Raw genomic sequence first — 18,826 nt, 5'->3', positions numbered from 1 at the left:
ATCTTGGTTGGTGATTTTAAGCAATATTCCATTAAACAGTGGCTCTAACCTTTCCAGACTACTGCACCCCTTTCAGGAGTCTGATTTGTCTTGAATACCCCAAGTTTCACCTCACTTAAAGACTACTTGCTTACAAAAATCAGATGTAAAAATACAAGTGTCATAGCACATTACTGAAAAATCGCTTACTTTCTCATTTTTACCATACAATTATAAAATAAGTCAATTGGAATATAAATATTGTACTTACATTTCAGTGTATAGTATAGAGAGCAGTATAAACAAGTCATTGTATGAAATTTTAGTTTGAACTGACACTGCTACTGCTATTTATGTAGCCTGGTGTAAAACTAGGCAAATATCTAGATGAGTTGATGTACCCCCGGCAGACCTCTGTGTACCCCCAGGGATACATGTACCCCTGGTTGAGAACCACTGCCATAAAAGAAACTACATTAAAAGGCTGTCAAGATTGTAAAGTGACGCTCTCTGGAAATTGCAAAGTAAAGATTGCCCACACCCCCTTAATTCTGGTCTTTGTGCATACGTATTAAGATATCATCACAATTTATTCCACAAAGCCCGTTTGATAACGGTCAAAGGACCAGTGCTAGGCCTGAACACCACTTAAGACCTATTGTGAGTGCTAAAATGTTGCATAAGCCCTTTGCTGGCCCTCTAAATTAGGACTAATGTTCCCTTCAATGCACAGACTGAATGCTGCTCTTTGAATGAGACAGATTTTTAATAGTCTTGTTTTATCTTTATTGTTCAACATGTGTATCCACAGGTAATGTGCTGCACAGCATGCAAATTAAATGAGGATGCAGTTCTGTGGTCCATCAAGATACAGTGCTGTTGGGTGTCCTGTAGGAATCTAAAACTGACGACAGTTTTGCCTCTCACTGTAATCAGACTTTCAAGACAACTTGACTTGTCTCCACTACAGAAGAGCCTCCACTGAGGCCTATTATCCCCAGCTGAATGGAATCCCTCCATCCTCACACAAGGTGAGGCATACTACACATGATTATTAATAAAAAATTTTTTGGCACCATAAATTTATACTGCTGTTTAAATAAATTGATAGGGCACATTTCCTTTTCCCAAGAAGCATATAATGTAAATAAGTCAAGACAAACATAGAGTAGACAATGGTCAACAGTTCAGGATAGAGCTGGTCAAAAAAATGCAGGAAAATTGTTGAAAAAAAGTTTGTTTGTTTTTTTTAAATTGAAGTATTTCAACAAGTTCACAGAGTGGTCCAAAAAAACCCAAACCAGACCAAACCAACCCAGCAAAAAATCCTTGCAAAAAATTTCACAAAAGTTTTGCAAAAAACCTTTTTATTTAAGTTTTAGAAGGTTTCAACAAGCTCTAGAGAGAATGAAAGGGTTGTTCATGATGAAAGAAAGAGGGGCTTGAAGGACTGGGTATTAAAGGAGGATTTAAAGGATGAAGGGAAGGAGAGCCTGTTCTTAGCAGAGGGGGCAGCATAACTGGAGTGCGAAGCTGAGAGAGGGCAGAGAGAAGACTAGATGCTGATCAAGGAGGAGCTAAGTAAAAGCAAAGTTCAAAACCATCATGTATAATACAGCGTACCTTACAGCTGATATATACTTCCATTAGTTGCTCTTTGAAGTACCCTAGTGGCACTTCAATGTGATCATCTGCTAATTCCAATAGGTTCTCAGGAAAATTAATGAGATTTGCTGAGTTCTGATTGGAACCATTGCTTTTCTCTATGTGTTTTTAAGGAAATAGCTTGCTCTTGAAAAGTACATTTTCTTGGTTTCATTGTGTCATTCCATCCCAGTCATATCACACGGAGATGTTATATGTTACCTAAGAACTGCTTTCAAACCTTCATGAGTTGTGAGGGTGGGTAAAACCTTTAATACTGAATACCTGTTTCCAGTGCCAATGACAATAACGTATATATGGGGCAGATAAGCAGTGCACTAGCACTGAGCCTATCATTACTGGAGACCTAATAGTGGGAAAATTAGTTTGTGCCTTTTTTGCTGCTTTTTGATTTTTATAGATTAGAAATTCCCATCTTGTCTACTCCATTTCCCCTAGGAGACTATGGCCTAGTAGGATGCTAGCACATCTATGGCATTAGAGGCAGCAAGCAAGGAAAACTGATTAACTGAAAGAGGAATAGATTTTTATTGCAATTGTTTAGAACTCTGCGATTTTTTTGTTGTTGTTTTAACACCTGTTTAAAAACACACACCTGAGAGAAAACCTCTCTTTATTAAAGATTCAGCATCTCCACCCCTACAACTAAGGCTGAGAAAGCTCCCAATCCACATCTCTGACTCATCCAATAAATTCTTCAGCAAAAACAGGGAAGATTAAAAACAAAAAATCAGAAATATCAAATTTTAAATTAATAAAACCTACAGATTATTTTTAATAAAAAGTAAATTAACATGCTAAGTCTTCAGACCTCCATTATACAGCAGAAAGCTTTTTTCTGCTTTGCACGCTACCTCTAAAAATCCTGTTTAATTTACATTTAGAATTGTGCATTGTTTGTGACCATTATTTAAAACATTTAGAAAGTTTAAAATTCTCCCATTCTTAGACAAGCTAAATGACTCACCCAGCTCTTTCCATTCTCCTCTCTCTATGTTACAGATTTAAGGATAACCTCCCATCACACTAAATTGTTTTATAAGAGATCTAACACGATTTTGCTTTTGTAAGATTGGAGTGCAGTGATTTCTCCATATTCTGGCATGCCAACAGCTCCCCATTCAATATTCCTTCCAGTTTAAGCAGATGGCAAGTTCCAAAATACGTATGTATGGATAATGTTTCGTGACTAACAAAAATATGCCAGTCAGGACATTGATATCTTTGAATTAAATAACTGAGTATGTGTTCAAGAAAATCCTTTTACCTGTTACTCTCCCTCTCCAAGAAATGAAGCTTTTTTTATTATAATTTATTTCTAAAACAGGAGCTTTAAAAGTTTGTTTCTGATTTTAGAAAAAGCAATTTAACCAATGGAAGTTCACAGGCAGACTCCCAAAGCCCCGCTGGTGATTTCCCAAGGCCAGGCACCTGCACCCCATGTGATGTCTCACTAGTTCCAAGGCACCTCACTGGGGCCAAGGCTTTCCAGACCTACAGAAGCGAAAAGGAAAGTGCTGCCAACTCCGGTGATCTTGTCCCCAGTCTTGCGAAATGTGGTGCTCTCCTGCAAGCCCCACCTCCTGGAGTCAGGAGACTCGCCGCTTCTGCTTCGTGAAAGGCAAACGAGCGGCTAGTCCTCCTGACTGCAGAGGAAAGCTGGAAAACCGGACAGAAGCGCACCCGAAGGCGCAGCAATCGGGAGGCCGGCAGGAAGGACCCCCCAGTTAACGCCGTGATCTTGAGGGCCAGCCTGAGGATCGCTGCGCCCGGGGGACTGGCAGGAAGCCGGGCTGGGGGCCGGTGCACGGCGCCAGCAAAGGCAGACCGAGACCAGCGTGGGGGGGCGGCGGGCCCGGGACACTCTCCTCGCGTCGCCTCAAGGGAAGGGCCCCGGGCACCAGACACGGGCGGGGCGGGGCGAGCCGAGGGGCCTCCCCTGACCCCTGCGCTCCGCCGGCCTCGTGCAGGCTGCGACACCGACCGACCGACCGCGCGCCCGCCTCGCGCCAGCCCCCTCCCCCAGCAAAGCGCCGCGCGCCCGGCCCCGGCAGCTGGGCAGCGACTTGCCCCGCGCGCCGCCCCCGCCCCGCCCCGCCTGGGGGGACGGAAGCCAGGCGCTCTCGCGAGGGCCGGGATCCGGGAACTGTTTGAGCGCGCGCCGGGCGGACCAACCCGACCCGACCCGGGAGAGTCTCTGCGCGCCGCGGTGCAAAGGGAGGGGGCCCGGCCTGGCCCGGCCCCATGGAGTCTGCAGCCCCCGCGCAGCCGCCGCCGGCCAGGAAGAGCAGGAACCTTCCCTGGTAGGCACGGCGGGAGCGGGCCCCCTTCACGTCCCCCGGGCCCTCGCTGCATGCAGAAGCTAGCCGGGGGGCAGCTGCGATCCAGACCCTCCCCACCCCCAGCTGCATGCGGGAGCTGTCTAGGCTTCTCTCCCCCCTCCCCCGACTGCATGCAGTATCTGCACCCAGGGCACGGCTCAAACTGTGCAGCCAGCATGGGTCGTCTTCTCCCTTGGTTACTGTCTCCCGGCCCGCCCCCCCATACCTACTTTCATCATGTCGTTTCTGTGCTGCAGGCATGCTCTGTAATAAGCACTGCATGGGTTGAGCCTCCCTGACGTTTACGCTGAAGGGAAGTCTAGGGAAGCTGTAGCAGTTTCTGCAATAATTCCATGCAAGGGGATGTGCAATTGCATGAGACTCTCCTCCCAGTGAGTGCAGGTGTCTACGGCCTCTTGTCGATGGCAGTAGGGTTAGGAAGCTGGGCGTGGCCCCTTCCACTTTTATTGTAAGGACACCTGCCTCCTGCACTCTGAGGAGGGACAGCTGAGAGCCATTCCTTCTTCAGGGGCAAGAGTGAACACTGGTGTGCAGGAAGGAGAGATGTTGGGGAAGTGGGGTCAGTCTCAGGCACTTAATTTGTCTAAAGTGGGGCATGCTGGTTTGTTTGCTGACCTGGTCTGCTCTGGGACAGCCTGCCTTCTCCACGGACCTTATTGGGAGGTCACTTGGGTAATTTGACAACCAAGTCTTTATTATGACATCAAATGCTGTTTTCCTCCTACCATGGGAGATGGAATCCTATTTCTGGGGCAATTTGTCCAAAGCCAGCTGTTCCCTAGGGATCAACAGAAAAAAGGCTACCCTGCTTTGGTTGATCTTAGTTCTCTGTTCACTAGGCCTAGCCCACTCTAAGCTCAATACAAAGCATTTGTCTGAATAAAATAATGAAGCGGGGTGTCCACCTAGTCCAGTACTCAGCCACACAAAAACACATTTCACCTGCTCTTTTGGGGTGGGACAGTTTAGCAACTCCCAACTCAGCTGCCTCCAGCTTCTTCTCTGCCCACCACCCCCCAGTCAATCCCCTCTAAAAGCCAGTGAAGATATCAGACCTGCAGAGTATCTTGCAGTTAAAAGCATGGGATTGGATCTTGTCCTTAAACTCTAGCAGCACCTATAAAGTGATATCCCTGCAACTGATTTATGCAAGGCTTTTTCTAAATGTATATAGCAAGACAAACCTTTGGAGCATTTAAAGATGCTGTAGATGCCAAAAGAGCGACCTCGTGCCCAAACTTAAGAGGGAACTGCAGCAGTAATCCTCCGCTGGGATGAGGTGGTGCCTGGATCAGGTTCTCGGTGTTAGGATTCAACTGGGGTTTGGATTTGCTGATGCCGGAGCCGCCTTTCTCTAGGCTGTGGGCAGAAAAGTTACAAGCTCAGCTTTTCTTGTGATGTTTTTGCCATCTTAGACTAGATTTGGAAAACAGACCCCTCTGACCTGCAACCAGCACCACAGGGCTAGGTTTTGATGCCAGCACACCTGTTCCAAGTTCAGAGTAGATTGAAGGGGATCTAGCTTTGTGGGTTGTTGTCCAGTGCTGGGGGGAGAAAAGTCATGCCTAGAGCACCTTGTGAAATGCCTGAAGTCAGCTCTTCATCTGCATTTATATTAAAATATCTTCATCTTTAGGGTGGAAAAATATCGTCCTCAGACACTGAATGACCTAATTTCCCATCAGGACATTCTGAGCACCAGTGAGTATTTAGTATTTCCACCGTTTTTCCATCTGAGCCTCTCTCTGCCCTTTACAGACATTAGCCCTCACAATATCTTTGAGGTAAGCAAGTATAATTTCCATTTTACAGCTGAAGCAGCTGAGGCAAAGGAGCTATGACTTGCCTGAGGTCACAGAGAAAGTCCATATTAGAGCTGAAATTAGAACCCAGGAGTCCCCACTCCACATTAGGTCCTAGCCACTCAATAACACAGCTTCTCTTTTGCTGTGGAAATAAGCAGCTTTGCAATGGGTGACGAGCTTACAGAAGCCTGTTAAATAGAATCACTTCCTCGTCGGCCAATCAGTGATGTGTTTTCATTATTTTAACAAGGAGCTTTCATATAAATGTATGCATGTAGCCTACGCAAAACTCTTGCATGAACCTTTTTTTTTGGGAAATGCTGTAATACTTTTATGAGGGGGTGCACCTAGATTCTATAATGGTCAGCATGAAATTGTGGAGAGAGATTAAAGGTAGAGGTGCCACAGGTGCTTGGAATTAACCTGCTAAGAGGCTCCTCATTGCACATGTTACAGCTTTTATAGGATGCCCATCCTGCCTCCTGTCCTATCCTTACCAGCCTTTCAGCATGACTGTTGTAAAACACCACTTCTGTTCCAGGAGCATCAATCCAGCTTTACAGTCTTGAGTTCCATGCAGTTTGTTTTTATGGTCACCAGAAAGTCCATAAAACATCCTTTCTTCTTCATGCTAGGGTCCACAGGTCCATTACAGTGGGTACCTCAGCCTGCCTGGGGGAAGAAGCGGACCTGTCAGTCTCTGGCAGTTGGGGAATGCCTGGCTCCCTGAAATTCCCGGCTTTTATTTGCCTCCCCAGCAGTGTACAGCTTGGCCAGGCCGCCCAGCTGCACAGCTGTTCTGAGGAACATTCCCATCATCTCTTCATATTTCTGGCTAACATGACAGCTAATTAATGTCACGCTCTCAGCCCCAGCCACATCCTCGGGCTGTGTTTTTGCTCCTTGGGGGGATTGTCCCCTCAGCTCCTTTTCCCCGCTGTTTGTGGCAGCTGCCGCCCGGACAGGCTTCTGGGAGTGAGCTAGGCCGAGCAGAGTGAGAGGCAAAAGGCAAAGTCTGTGTGTCTTGCTTCATTCTCTTCATGGAGAGCTGTGGTGGGGAGCTTGGCCGGCTCTGTGCCCAGAGCGCAGTTTCTCCCTCACAGCCCAGTCCGGTTGCGGCTGCCTTGGCCCCCTCTCCGTAGACAGGAAAAGAGACACCCAGGATTGGAATAGCCGGGAGAGCAGCCCAACTGTGGAAGAACAAGCAGGCAGGAAGGGGCCTCTTGGCCCTGCCATTTACTATATTCTAGCTCCTCTGGCCTCTGTTTTATGGTCTGTGTGCACCAGTCCAAACGCAACCTGGTGTCACTACAAAGGTGAACACAGCCACTTTCCCTGCTGGTTGGGAACTCAGCGCTTTGAACTGGGGGAGTTTTGTTTTTTTAACCTGAAGAAGTGGCCTCCTCACTAGACAGGCCCTTTGTAAGCAGCTACTCCTAGGCTGGTGTCCCCTCAGCCCCCTACCCTGGCAGGAAAGCTCTCTGGCACCACCAGCCCCACAACAAAAATAAATAATAAAGCGACGTGTCATCTAACACCCTCCATCTGCTGTCACAGAGGGTACTCACGCGGTAGACAGAACTGAGAGTATGGTCTTCTCAGCCTAAAAATCTCACAGCCTAAGGGACACCAGTCTGTTTCATGCAGCTCATGTGGGCCTTTGTCATTGAATCAGACAGTGGGGCAGATCTGTTCCGAACTCGCTTCGTGTTCGGTTGGGAGATCATGGGAAGCTCAGCCTAGTAACAGAGTCATCGAACAAGTAGATTTACAATCCTGGCTCTGGCTAGATGCTGTGGAAGGAAGTACAGGTCACAGGGACTGCTTCAGCTTGCCATAACATACAAAAGAGAATACCGCTTTATAAGTGGCAGCTGGAACAAACCTAGGGTGCCACGGTGGGGTCAATAGCTGCTCTCTGTTGCCTTAGAGCAACGCCAAGGTTTACATGGCAGTGGCTGGATTAAGCAAACTGGAATTTCCAGCCAGAAATATCCTGGCTCATTTTAAGTCCGTTTGGTGGCTGGTGACGGATCTCTTTGTATGCGGGAACAGCAGCGCAGCACCTTGTGGTCTCAGTGTGTGTCAAGAGCCGGCTGCAAGGTGGTGAATGACCTACTTACAGCTGAGCTATGTCTCTACTGTTTGCCTTCACCGTTCCCACCGCTCCCAGGACCCTATAAAGAGGAATGGGAGCACAGCAGTGAGACTGTTTGTTTTCTGACTGAAGGGGCTGTGGGTCTTGGGTCTGATTACCCTAGTGTCAGACCTTCCACTGTCACTGAATCCAGTCCCCCTTTCAGCACCAGACCGGTTAAAAATGGATACTTAGAGGAAGTGATGATCAGTTGGGTCCCAGTAAGATGTCAACAAGCGAAACTTATGCAGCTGACTAAAGTCCATGGTTTAACACCATGGGAACTTTCTCAGATGAGACCCAGTCCTGTACTTTGAATTCAGACAGGTAGTCCTCATGACTGTCTCAGAGTTCATTCCCAAAGTGAATGCAAGAAATGTTCTTCCTTTTGACAATTATCAAAGCCTCGTCTGCAGAGGCACTGACAATTTCAGGGCAGAGAAGTCACTTCTCTTATACTGAGATCTACTAGGTGGCTAAGTGTCCATAAATTCACCAAATTCTACATATTGATAATCTGTTCTTTAGCCAATGACTTTTTTTTGGCAGTCTTCTCCACGCTTCAGTGCTTGGGAAGGTAGAGGACATATAAACTACCTCAGTTTGGATGATCCTGTTTCCCACCCTGGAGCCACACTGCTGGGAAAGCCCCATTGTAATAGAACTGTGGACCTTAACATGGTGAAGAATAGGGATCTTTATCTGCACTCTACCTGAAAATCTCCTTTCTTTGAGTAATAAGATCCACAGATCCAGCACACCCTGGAGACAAATGGTCATCCAGAATAGAGACGGAAATTGACACTCAAATATTCAGGTTTATATCATTAGGGGACATTTACCCCATGATCTGCCGCAGAAGAGATAATCATGCCTTTTCCTCAATATTTAACACAATCTGTAATTTAGGAAAGCAGAATGGAATTATCCCAGCTGTGGAAGTTGTCAGCTAGAGGGAACTTCAGGAGGTGAGGCATTTCCATGCCTGCTTTGGTTCTGCCCTCAAGCTGCAGGCAGGCTGAAGTACCCACGTAAGAAATCTGTGGCTCTTACTACTCCAAAGAAAGGAAACTTTCATGTAAGCACAGATACATTTTCTTCATCTGCACAGGCATGTAAGATCCTATGGCACTGTTTTTAAGGGCAACCATGTCCTAGCCCAGAGTGTCTGCTTCTTACCTCCTTTGTGTCCCACTTGGCTTCATGACCCTTACATTCCGTTGGTGACTGCCATGTAAGGTCTCTCTGTAGATAGCTGGTAAAGTGCTTTGGAACAAAGGGCACAACCCTAAACTAGATTGTTATGGCAAAACCAAGCAGGACATTTAAGTATTTTGGAGCAAAAATATAAACTTGCTTCAAATGTGCCCCTCTTAAAAAAATGGTCTAGAGTGCACGTTTACTTTGAAGGCATCTGGCAGTACAGCACATCTGCTGCTGGAATCAAGCATGCAGAGGATGCTAGAGTTTAGCCCCCTAAATCTAAGAGCAGGGAGACCAAAAGCCCCTCACTTAGTGTCCTATCTAATCAGAAGAGTCTCGTTTCCTCACCTCCTAATCTGTCTCATCAGTTCAGAAATTCATAAGTGAAGATCGTCTGCCTCACCTTCTCCTCTATGGACCTCCTGGGACTGGCAAGACCTCTACAATTCTAGCTTGTGCTAAACAGCTCTACAAAGACAAGGAATTCAACTCCATGGTTTTAGAGGTAAATCGCAATGTCTCGGTGGCCCTGGTGCTCTTGTTCGTTTGAGGGCGGTACTTTCCAACGCCGAGAACTCTGCTGCTGGGATAGGGAAAGGTTAGCCCAGGTTACGTTTAGCATCCCGGAGTGCTGCTTCTCCATAAACAAACTCTGCTAAAGATTATTTTCCCTTTTGTCTACTTATATCTTGAGACCTGCATGTACGCTGCTGGCATAGGCCCGGTGTACCCAAAAAAGTTGACCTGGTTTAATTTAAACCAGTACAAATCACTGTGTGGACACTTATTTTACAGTGAGAGGCTTATGTCCATTTAGCTTAAACCTTTCCCAATTAATAAACAGCAACAACACATAGCTTTTATATAGCACTTTTCATCAGTAGATCTCAGTAAACTTAAGTTACTCTTCAACCAAAATAAGTGTCCATACAGTGGCTTGCACCAGTTTAACTAAATCTAAATCTCCACCGTAGGCTTTCATCGTGCAGCTTTTGGGTGTAGACAAGGTCTTACTGGACAGAGATGCATTAATGCTGTATTTCTAATGCCAGCTTCACCCCTCCCCTGTTCTCTCTAGCTGAATGCTTCAGACGACAGAGGAATTGATGTAGTCAGAGGACCCATTCTGAGCTTTGCCAGCACGAGGACAATCTTTAAGTAAGTGCCAGAAGATGATTATATCCCTCACCTCCCAAGAGGTGATTTCTCCTTCTAGCTACATTTTGCTCCTTTCTCCTCCATCCCTGACATGCACCCAGTCACAAGGAGTCCCCAGAACATAGAGCATGACTGACTGACTGACTGGCCACTCCTGGGTTAAAAGGAGATAGTCCGTGTGTGGGGGAAGCACATGCTTTCTCAAAGGACACAGAATGGGGCAGGCAGCGCGTGGACAGGAGAGGTGCAGAGAGCGTTGTGTGCGTGACGGGAAGGAGAAAATCAGAGTATTCAGTGAGGTAAGAAGGAAGCAAAGGAGTGGAGTGTGTCCCCACAGCTCCCGTCTGGTATGCTGCTGTGGGTGCTTTACTATAGGAAAGAAGGGGGAGAGTGCTGAGACAAGCCACTTGGATGAGTGTGGGGGGAATGGACTAAAAGATTAAAGGAATCAAGGCCAACACACTCAGAAGCAGCCCCTGCCGTGCCGTGCCTTGCTTTTTGGGGACCCCATCCTGGGCCTGATTATCAGAGATGCTGAACATCAACCCCCGTCGAAGTCACTGGTGTATCAAGCTGGGCCCCAACACTCAGTGGCCGCTTCTGAAAATGTCTATACATTGGCAGTGTATGGACAATGCAGCGGAGGGAAGAGAAGATTGAGGATTCTCGGTACGTAAAGGGAGGCTACCGCGAGTCTGGGGAGAAGTGGTGTGAATTGGTTGGGAGCAAGGGCTCGAAATAATGGATTTCAACCAAGAAAGAGACAGGTGTAAAGAGGAGTGAATGTTTTGGTAGGACTGAGTCTCTCCCAGCTCCACTTCCCCTGGGCCAAGCTCGACTCAGCTCCATGGGCTTCCTCCATCTCAAGAGTTCAGGCAGGGGGCCTGCCGCAGATGGGAATGACTGAACCAGCCGTCCTCTCTCTTTCCACTAGGAAAGGCTTTAAGCTTGTGATCCTGGATGAAGCAGATGCCATGACTCAAGATGCCCAGAATGCCCTAAGGCGAGGTGAGTGGCATTCGGCTTGGGACTGGGAACGGGTGTGAGATCGTGCTCAGCTGTGATTTCATGCAGTTTTGCCCCCCACCCTCAGAGCAAGTTGTTTGCTCAGGCTTTTCCCAAGCAAGCACATGGTGACGGTGTGCACGCGACATGATGGTGTATGTAAGAGCGCTCTTGAAGGCCAGGGAGCTGTTGCCTAACCCCCCAGTGATTGTATCTCCAGGGCTGAAGTGGCTGGGGAGTGTGGTTGCATTTATCCATCAGTGCCATGTTTTTGGATGAAAGGAGCAATATACGTTAACTCCTGAAGGCAGCTCTGAGAGGAGGAATCTGTACGGTATCTTCCTGATAATGACTCAGGAGCTCAGTGTTTCAGGTCTTGACCAAAGAGACCACACACAAATTCCTGGAACTCCTTCTTGGGAAGGGCAAAGGGGATCAAACCTCTAGCTGTGGGAATTCCAGGCTATATCATGCTGGCTGCCTAGCCTCCAGTGCCCCCCTCTGCAGAGTGGAATGGTCTGGAGCTCATGCTGCCTGTGTTCACAAACTATCTTCTGACTGCACACACTCAGGCTGGTGCAAGTTCTAACTGGCAATTTCCCCCGCCCTCCCCCCCAATCTTTGCAGTGATTGAGAAATTCACTGAGAACACCAGGTTTTGCCTGATCTGTAACTACCTCTCCAAGATCATCCCTGCCTTGCAGTCCAGATGCACAAGGTTCCGGTTTGCCCCCCTGACTCCCGAACTCATGGTCCCCAGGCTGCAGCATGTCATCGAGGAAGAGATGTGAGTAAAAAGTGCTGTGGGGGAAGGGAGTTGAGTCAGAATAAGATGGAAATGGAATTTTGCATGGGGGAAGCTTCTGACCTGTTCAGCTGCCTCCTGCCTTTGTTCTTGCAATCACAGGTGTCCTCACTGATCTCCACAATATCCTCCCTCCCCAATTTCTCTTCACTCTCCTAAATCCTCCTCTTACCTCTGGAAGTATCAGCTGATTTTTTCCTTCTCTCCAGTTTCTGTCACACATTTCTCCCCTCGCAGGGAGCTTTGGTTTTCCCTGTGTCCTTTCTTTTGTTCCAAAATCAATTCCCTTCAACCTTTGGCAACTAGAGATGCCTGCAGGTCCCTTCCTTAAGCTGCTTTGAAGCTTCAAATGCAGCATTGGGCAGGAAAGAGGAGAGGCCTCCTGGAGCCCAGTTTGTTTGTGGTGTTCCAGAGCAAACTTGCTCAGGTCCCCTTTGCTGGTTGCCAGTTGTGTAAACTGGAGCTGGGTTCTCTTCTCCTTACTCATCACCCCCGCTAATGAAGGTCCTGCAGGGCCAAATTCTGCCCTAACTGCACCTGAGCCTCTCCATTGTCAGTGGGCTTGCCCAGGTGCAACACAGCAGAACAGCACTCTACGATTGGAGCTTTAATGGCTCAAGGGGGAGTGGAAACCAGTTCACTCCCTTTATAGCGGTGTTAGTTCCTTGCTTCTAGTAATAAAGATCTGTCTGTGCGCCCACACAGGGAGCGTGTGCTATGGGAGAGAAGGCGCCATCTGCTCAGAGCTCCTTCTCTGAGTATAACTGCTCTTTAAGTCAAACAGAACCAGCCACTGTTTGTGGTTAGACCCTTGGTGGGATGGTAGGATTGTGCTCTGGTGTTTAACGTCCAGAGACCCGGGTAACAAGTGAACCCAGTCTGAGCTCAGCCTAGTCCCAAGTACGGGGTCTTTTGAGGTGAACCTTTTGGCTTGATTGGCTACTTCTGACCAGAAGAGGGCCAGGGCACAGGACTAGCGGTGTGTTGTAGATGAGGAATGAGTGCATTGGCAGAGCGGTGTGTGTGATGGAAGCTTGTGCAATATTGGCCCACGCAACACCTGCTTCTAGGCAGTGCTTCTCCTTCATACACCAAATTCACTTCTACTTCCATAGGCCTCTCCCCGGGGGAATACTTGCTTTCTGGCCCCACAGCCTCATGGCTCTTCCCATGCTCTGCATGCACCTCTTGGAGTCTGCTGGTCCCACTGCCGATAGTCTTGCAGAGCCCAGCTCCAGGCAGTGCAATCAGAGGAGCCGTCCCGACACTGCCTGTCCACTTGGGCAGTCTAGTTGTGACCGGACAAATAGTCCTGAGATGTCGGGATCTGTCGTCTTTGCTCCTGGCAGCCAGGAAGTGGGAGGGAAGAGGGGAGAAGATATTGCACAGAGACAGAGGGCTCCCAAACTGTCATGGTGCCATGTCCATACATGGCTTTGGGGTGTTGCCAGGACTATTCAAATATTGGGGTGTCCCGTCGTGGCTGGTCTGTGACTCAGCGATTCTCCAGGGCGCAGGACCCCTGCTTTGCATCCTGAAATCTGTGTCTTCCAGGGTTGATGTAAGTGAAGATGGGATGAAGGCACTCGTGACCCTCTCCAATGGTGACATGCGCAGAGCTCTGAATATTTTACAGGTACAGTTCTTTGTGTGGCTTCTGCTTGCTGTCCCCACCACGTTTGCTAGCACCAGGGACCGCATCTCTGACTTCAGAGTGGCAACGGTGCAACTTGCGTAATGGCCGGATGGACTTCTTCTCCCTCGACAGGGGTGTGGAATGGTTCACAGGGAGTCAGGCCCATTGGTCACATGCAGCACCCTCATCACCATGGATAAGGGAGAGATGCAGGGGATCTTCCTCCACTTACTCAGTATTGCAGATGGTATATGTAGGCAGGAGTGCACGGAGGGGCCTAGGCTTCCCATGTGTGCTTGCTTGCTTGCTTGCTGGCTTGGCTCGGCTCCAGTCCAGGGTCTCCTTTGAGACTGTGGCTACAGCGAGAGCTGCAAGGTGTAGCGATGGTAATGCAGAGTGCCACCACAGATTCAGCCACGGGCAGTTGGTTCTCTGCAGAGATCTCCAGAGCTCTCAGCCCTTCTCCCCACAGCGCCCCTGAAGCGTTGCAGTGACTTCTGAGGAACCAGCGCTGTCTGAGGGCCATTGACAAGGGGCTGAGTAAAGCTGCTTCAGCAGCAGATGGTAAACAGGGGAGGGGGGTGGGATGGTTAGTGTCTGTTCTGTTAGTGATTGCACAGATTGTTTTGGGGGGTGGAAGAGAGACCATGGCAGATTCCTCTGCACTCCTCGTACTGAAGTGACTGTGAAATGGCCTCGTGGGTGGGGTTCCATGTCTGCCTCTTGGTGATTCTGATTCAGTTGACAAGCACAACAGCTCTCCCTACTACCTTCCTTGCAACTCACCCCGGGCTCAGAGTCAAGCCATGTTCCTTCCTCCCTCAAACACTGTCACCAGTCACGCTGGTTCTGCAGGGCAGAGCGTGACCCCGTGACACTCTCGCAGCCTCCGTTGCCTGTCCTAGATGGCACAGGTGTCCCCCACTGTAACTCAGAGAGCCGGGTCTGTTGATGCACAAGGGAGAACAGGATCCAGCTTTGTCTTCCGTTGTGCACTGGCCCTGCAGGGCTCACTGGAGGGAAAAGAAATTCTACTCCCAGCGGGTACATCCACGCAGCGATTACAAATAACCAGGCGCGTGCTCTGCAAGTTAGCCAACTTGGGCTTGCCAGGCTCAAGATCCAGGGCTGAAAAACTGCTGTGTAGACCAGGGGTTCCCAACCTGTGGCCTGCGGGGGCTTTCAAAGTGGCCTGCCACGCCTTTCCCGCTGGCTGCAGAAGGGAGCCGCAGCCTAAGGACCCAGGCGGAGCGCGTTTCCGTGGAGCTAAAAGACGGGAGCAGGCTCCTTGCTGCAGCCAAGGGGATGGGAGGTCAGCTCTCCCCTCTCCCTGGCTGTAGCAGGGAGCACAGCAAAGCGCTCTGCCTGGGGCCTATGTGCTGGGGTCCCTGCTGGAGCCAGAGGGAGGGGAGCACTGATCTCCTGTCCCCCTGCCTGCAGAAGGGAGCCACTGCCTAGGGACCCACGTGGAGCGCACAGGGCTACAGGACGCATGCGGTTTCCCTTCTGCAGCCAGGGAGACAGGAGATCAGCGAGGAGGAAGGCAGCCTCCTCGCTGAACTCCTTCCATCTGGCTGCAGTGGGGGGCAAGGAGCTGCTGGCAGAGACCGGTGGCCCTTCAGGATTGTAAAACTGATATCTGTGTCCGTTGAGCCAAAAGGGTTGGGAACCACTGCTGCAGACTGGGGCTGGAGCCTGAGCCCAAATATCTACACAGCAATTTGTAGCCCCAGGAGCCTGAGTCAGCTGACCCAGGCCAGCCATGGCCATGCTGCGGGTCTTTTATCTCCCTGTAGATGTACCCCAAGGTCTGATGCGCACAGGCCATTTTTACATAGCTGCTTTGTGGAGCAGAGCTGCTCTTTGACCTTCCCTTTGCTGCCAGAGCACTGCCATGGCCTTTGGGATGGTGACGGAGGACAACGTGTACACGTGCACTGGGCACCCCCTGCAGTCCGACATCGCCAACATCCTCGACTGGCTGCTGAACCAGGACTTCACCGCCGCCTACAGGAGTATCCTTTTATCGCTCGCCTTTAGCTGCCGCCAGCGGCGAGTGAAAGGGGCGTCTGACTAGCATGGTGACGGTGGGGTGGCATCATGCGGCTCCTTTCGCACGTACGTGCTAATGGAAAAGGGAGGCTTTTGCATTATAAGGCACGTAGTCACTCGAGTAGCTTGTGCCAATTAAACCTTGATAGCACCTCGGCTTGTGCATTTACATCTGTTTATAGATTTCACCTTCTCTCAGGAGGAGTGGTGCTTCCCCCTGGGGTGCTGATTCCCTTCAAGCAGCATTAGCGCCTCTCTCCCAGCACGGGGAAGGGCTGAGTCCTGTGGGCTGAAGTCTGAATTGCTGGTTGGGTGCGGCTCCTTTCATTTCCAACCTGAAAGCCTGTGCGTGCCCCAGCGCTCAGTGCCTGAGCCTGCCTCCTTGCCTCTGATTCAGAGCCAAGGGCCCGTGGCATCCTGCACGGAGGGACCCTACACATTTGCTGACAAGAGCACCAGTCAGTAGGTCCCTCCTCCCCCCATCCCCAAGGATCTAATGAATGGGAGGACAAGGATCCCTTGTTTTGGCGGCATCCGCTCCTAGGCTTAGGAATTCTGTGCAAGAAAATCCCTTGACTTTCCTCTCAGAAATCATGGAGCTGAAGCTGCTGAAGGGTTTGGCTCTGCATGACATCCTGACAGAGATCCACCTGTTTGTGCACCGAGGTAATGCTCCTGTGGCCACCCCGTTCGAACAGGCGTAGCCACCGAAGTAGCTTGGAGATGGCCTCTCGTTAACCCATAGGAAACTAATCCCTCAGGGGCCTGTCTAGGGTGCAGCTGTAACAGGGGAAGAAATGTCTGTTCGATGGGAAGAGGAAGCCCCGCTAGTAACTCCCTACCTTACATGGTTCCCTCTGCCCCTTAGACTGCAGTGGGGGAAGAACTGGCCTGAGCTGGCCACAGGGCTGGTGCCTGGTGAGGCACACTGCAGAGCACGAGGTTCTCCCCCTTCTTGTGCAGAGGCAGGCAGTGGAGAGGGAGGGAGGGGGGGGGGTGAAGCTCCCTTTGGGGGACTGTTAAAGCCGACAACCCGTTGCACTGCCTTTGGCCCAGCGATGTAGGCACCTAACTCCCGTTGAAATTAACCTTCAGCGACGTGGGCCCGTTTGCTGTCCAGGTGCAAATGGCACCTAAAGCTGTGTTGGGTGATATTTTTTGTTTAAAGGCCAGCCCCCAGGAGCACTGGGCTTCTCCCCAGGCCTGAGGGCTTGTTTGCCTTTCATTTCTAGAACCACTCCCTAGCTGATTTTTCTCCTAATGCAACAGATTAAAAACAACAAAGCCCACCCGGCAAGTGAGCTGGTCATCATCTGAGATCGGGGTTCCCCAGCACCCGTTAAGATAGAGCGCTGGTTTGTAGACAGGGCTCTCCAGGGACTGTTTGCTTCCCTGCTGAGGAGTGTTGGGGAGACAGCAGACAGTAACGCAGAGGTAGATACGTAACATGTCTGAGGTTTGATGCTGCACTCATAAGTCAGTAGCAAGACTCCCACTGCAATCAGGGAGCAGGATCAGGCCTCTGGGGAGTAAGAGGTCTAAAAGTGCTGGAATGCGCAGGGCAAGCACTTGGTGGATTTAATGTTTTAAACCGGGTGGGAAATATTATTTATATTACTTAAGGAGCTCTCCTCATGGCCCACGACCTCAGGTACTGTACAAACCCAGAACAAGACAACTGGCCGTTGTGTATTGGTATCCTTCTGAACTGCAGCCTGAGTCAGTCATTGGCTCAGAGAGAGGGCACTGAGATCCTGCTCTACGGGAAGGGGGCCTCAGGATTTTTACTCCACCCCCATGCAGACCAATAGCCCCGTTTGGGTTTTTCACTTCCCGTTTAGCACTGTCTGCTCCACTCTGTTTCTCGGTGGTGCATGGTTCTCATATCTGACACACATTTGCTAGTAGCAGCAGGTGTTTTGGGTGGGGAAGATTGGCTGCAACTGCTGTCTCCCTACAGCAGAGCTAACGTGTGGCTATGCAGACATTTTCCATTCCTGTCTTAAACAGCCAGTCATTCTCCCTCAGAGGTTGGGGCAGGTCCAGTAAGGAGCCTTAAATGACTTGACTCATGCTCTTTTAAAAATGCCCCATTCACTCAAGCAGTCTTCATCTCTCCCTAGTTGACTTCCCACCTTCCGTCCGAATCCAACTACTGATCAAAATGGCAGACATCGAGTGAGTATCCCTTCGCTGGCCCCATCTGCTTTTTCTCCCCTAGCGGTTATCTTTAAGAATAATGTTTGGCCTGGCTGAACCCCTCCAGTGGGAAGTTAAGGCTGCACCCCTGGCTTTTTCACGGTTGGCAACTCTGTAGAGTCACAATTACAGAACTGCACCCACTGTCTTAATTGGTACCTGCATGTGCTTTAGCACACTGCCTGCAAAATTTCCAGAAGCTATCCACGAAATATTTAATTGTAAAGTTCACGTCTTGCCCAGCTTGCGCTGGGACAGAACCAGCAATAGCTGCAGTGCAGGACTTGTCCAAATGGAGTTTTGACAGTTTTTCTTTTCTTCTGGCTTAGGCACAGACTGGCTGCTGGCACAAGTGAGAAGATTCAGCTAAGCTCCCTTATTGCTGCTTTTCAGGTCACCAGGGACTTGATTGTAGCTGAGGCTTAGGTCCAAATGGCTCTACTCCCCCAAGACATAAGAGAAGAATGTCTTTGTCCGAACATAAAGTCCACTGTCTTCTGCAGTTCCTTGCTCACTGTATTAGAAGCCCCCTCTACTAGTGACAATATAGGGGACAAATTTGGCCTTCAGATACATGCACCTCATTGCTCTTGACTTCAGGGGAACTCTGCACAAGCATCGGAGAGCAGAATTGAGCCCTTTGCAGCTAAATGCAGCGTGAAATACACTGCTGAAGGGGAGAGGCAGGCTCCTCTTCCCTTACACCCAAGGAAAGGGGGGAGGGGAACAGCGTATGTAATTGAAGCTGGCTATTGGAGGGCTTTTTAAGGCTGCAAGATCCTTTTATTTAGCTAGTGACTAGGCGCTGCCTTTTAGCACCGATACTCCAGCGCTGTTACG

General features: G+C 49.6%; 1 protein-coding gene across 2 annotated transcripts; it reads left to right on the top strand.

Annotated features, from left to right (window-relative positions):
* The first annotated feature begins 3,087 nt into the window (after nt 1-3,087).
* On the top strand, nt 3,088-18,755 carry RFC5 (replication factor C subunit 5). Of its 2 annotated transcripts, none has more exons than XM_067550129.1 (11): nt 3,088-3,947; nt 5,623-5,687; nt 9,500-9,636; nt 10,210-10,289; nt 11,224-11,297; nt 11,922-12,081; nt 13,654-13,735; nt 15,621-15,750; nt 16,376-16,453; nt 17,911-17,965; nt 18,316-18,755. In XM_067550129.1, exons 1-11 carry the CDS (start codon nt 3,889-3,891, stop codon nt 18,410-18,412), a joined length of 1,017 nt encoding a protein of 338 aa, XP_067406230.1. In that variant the 5' UTR covers nt 3,088-3,888; the 3' UTR covers nt 18,413-18,755. The 2 variants fall into 2 exon arrangements, with proteins under 2 accessions (XP_067406230.1, XP_067406231.1); XM_067550130.1 differs by lacking the exon at nt 3,088-3,947 and adding an exon at nt 5,085-5,265.
* The last annotated feature ends 71 nt before the right edge of the window (nt 18,756-18,826 follow it).

Source organism: Emydura macquarii, unplaced genomic scaffold, assembly GCF_026122565.2.
Source record: "Emydura macquarii macquarii isolate MOO-44397 ecotype Brisbane River unplaced genomic scaffold, CSIRO-AGI_Emac_v2 contig_1254, whole genome shotgun sequence".
NCBI classification, from domain to species: Eukaryota; Metazoa; Chordata; order Testudines; family Chelidae; genus Emydura; species Emydura macquarii.
This window is presented reverse-complemented; position numbering and strand designations above follow the sequence as displayed.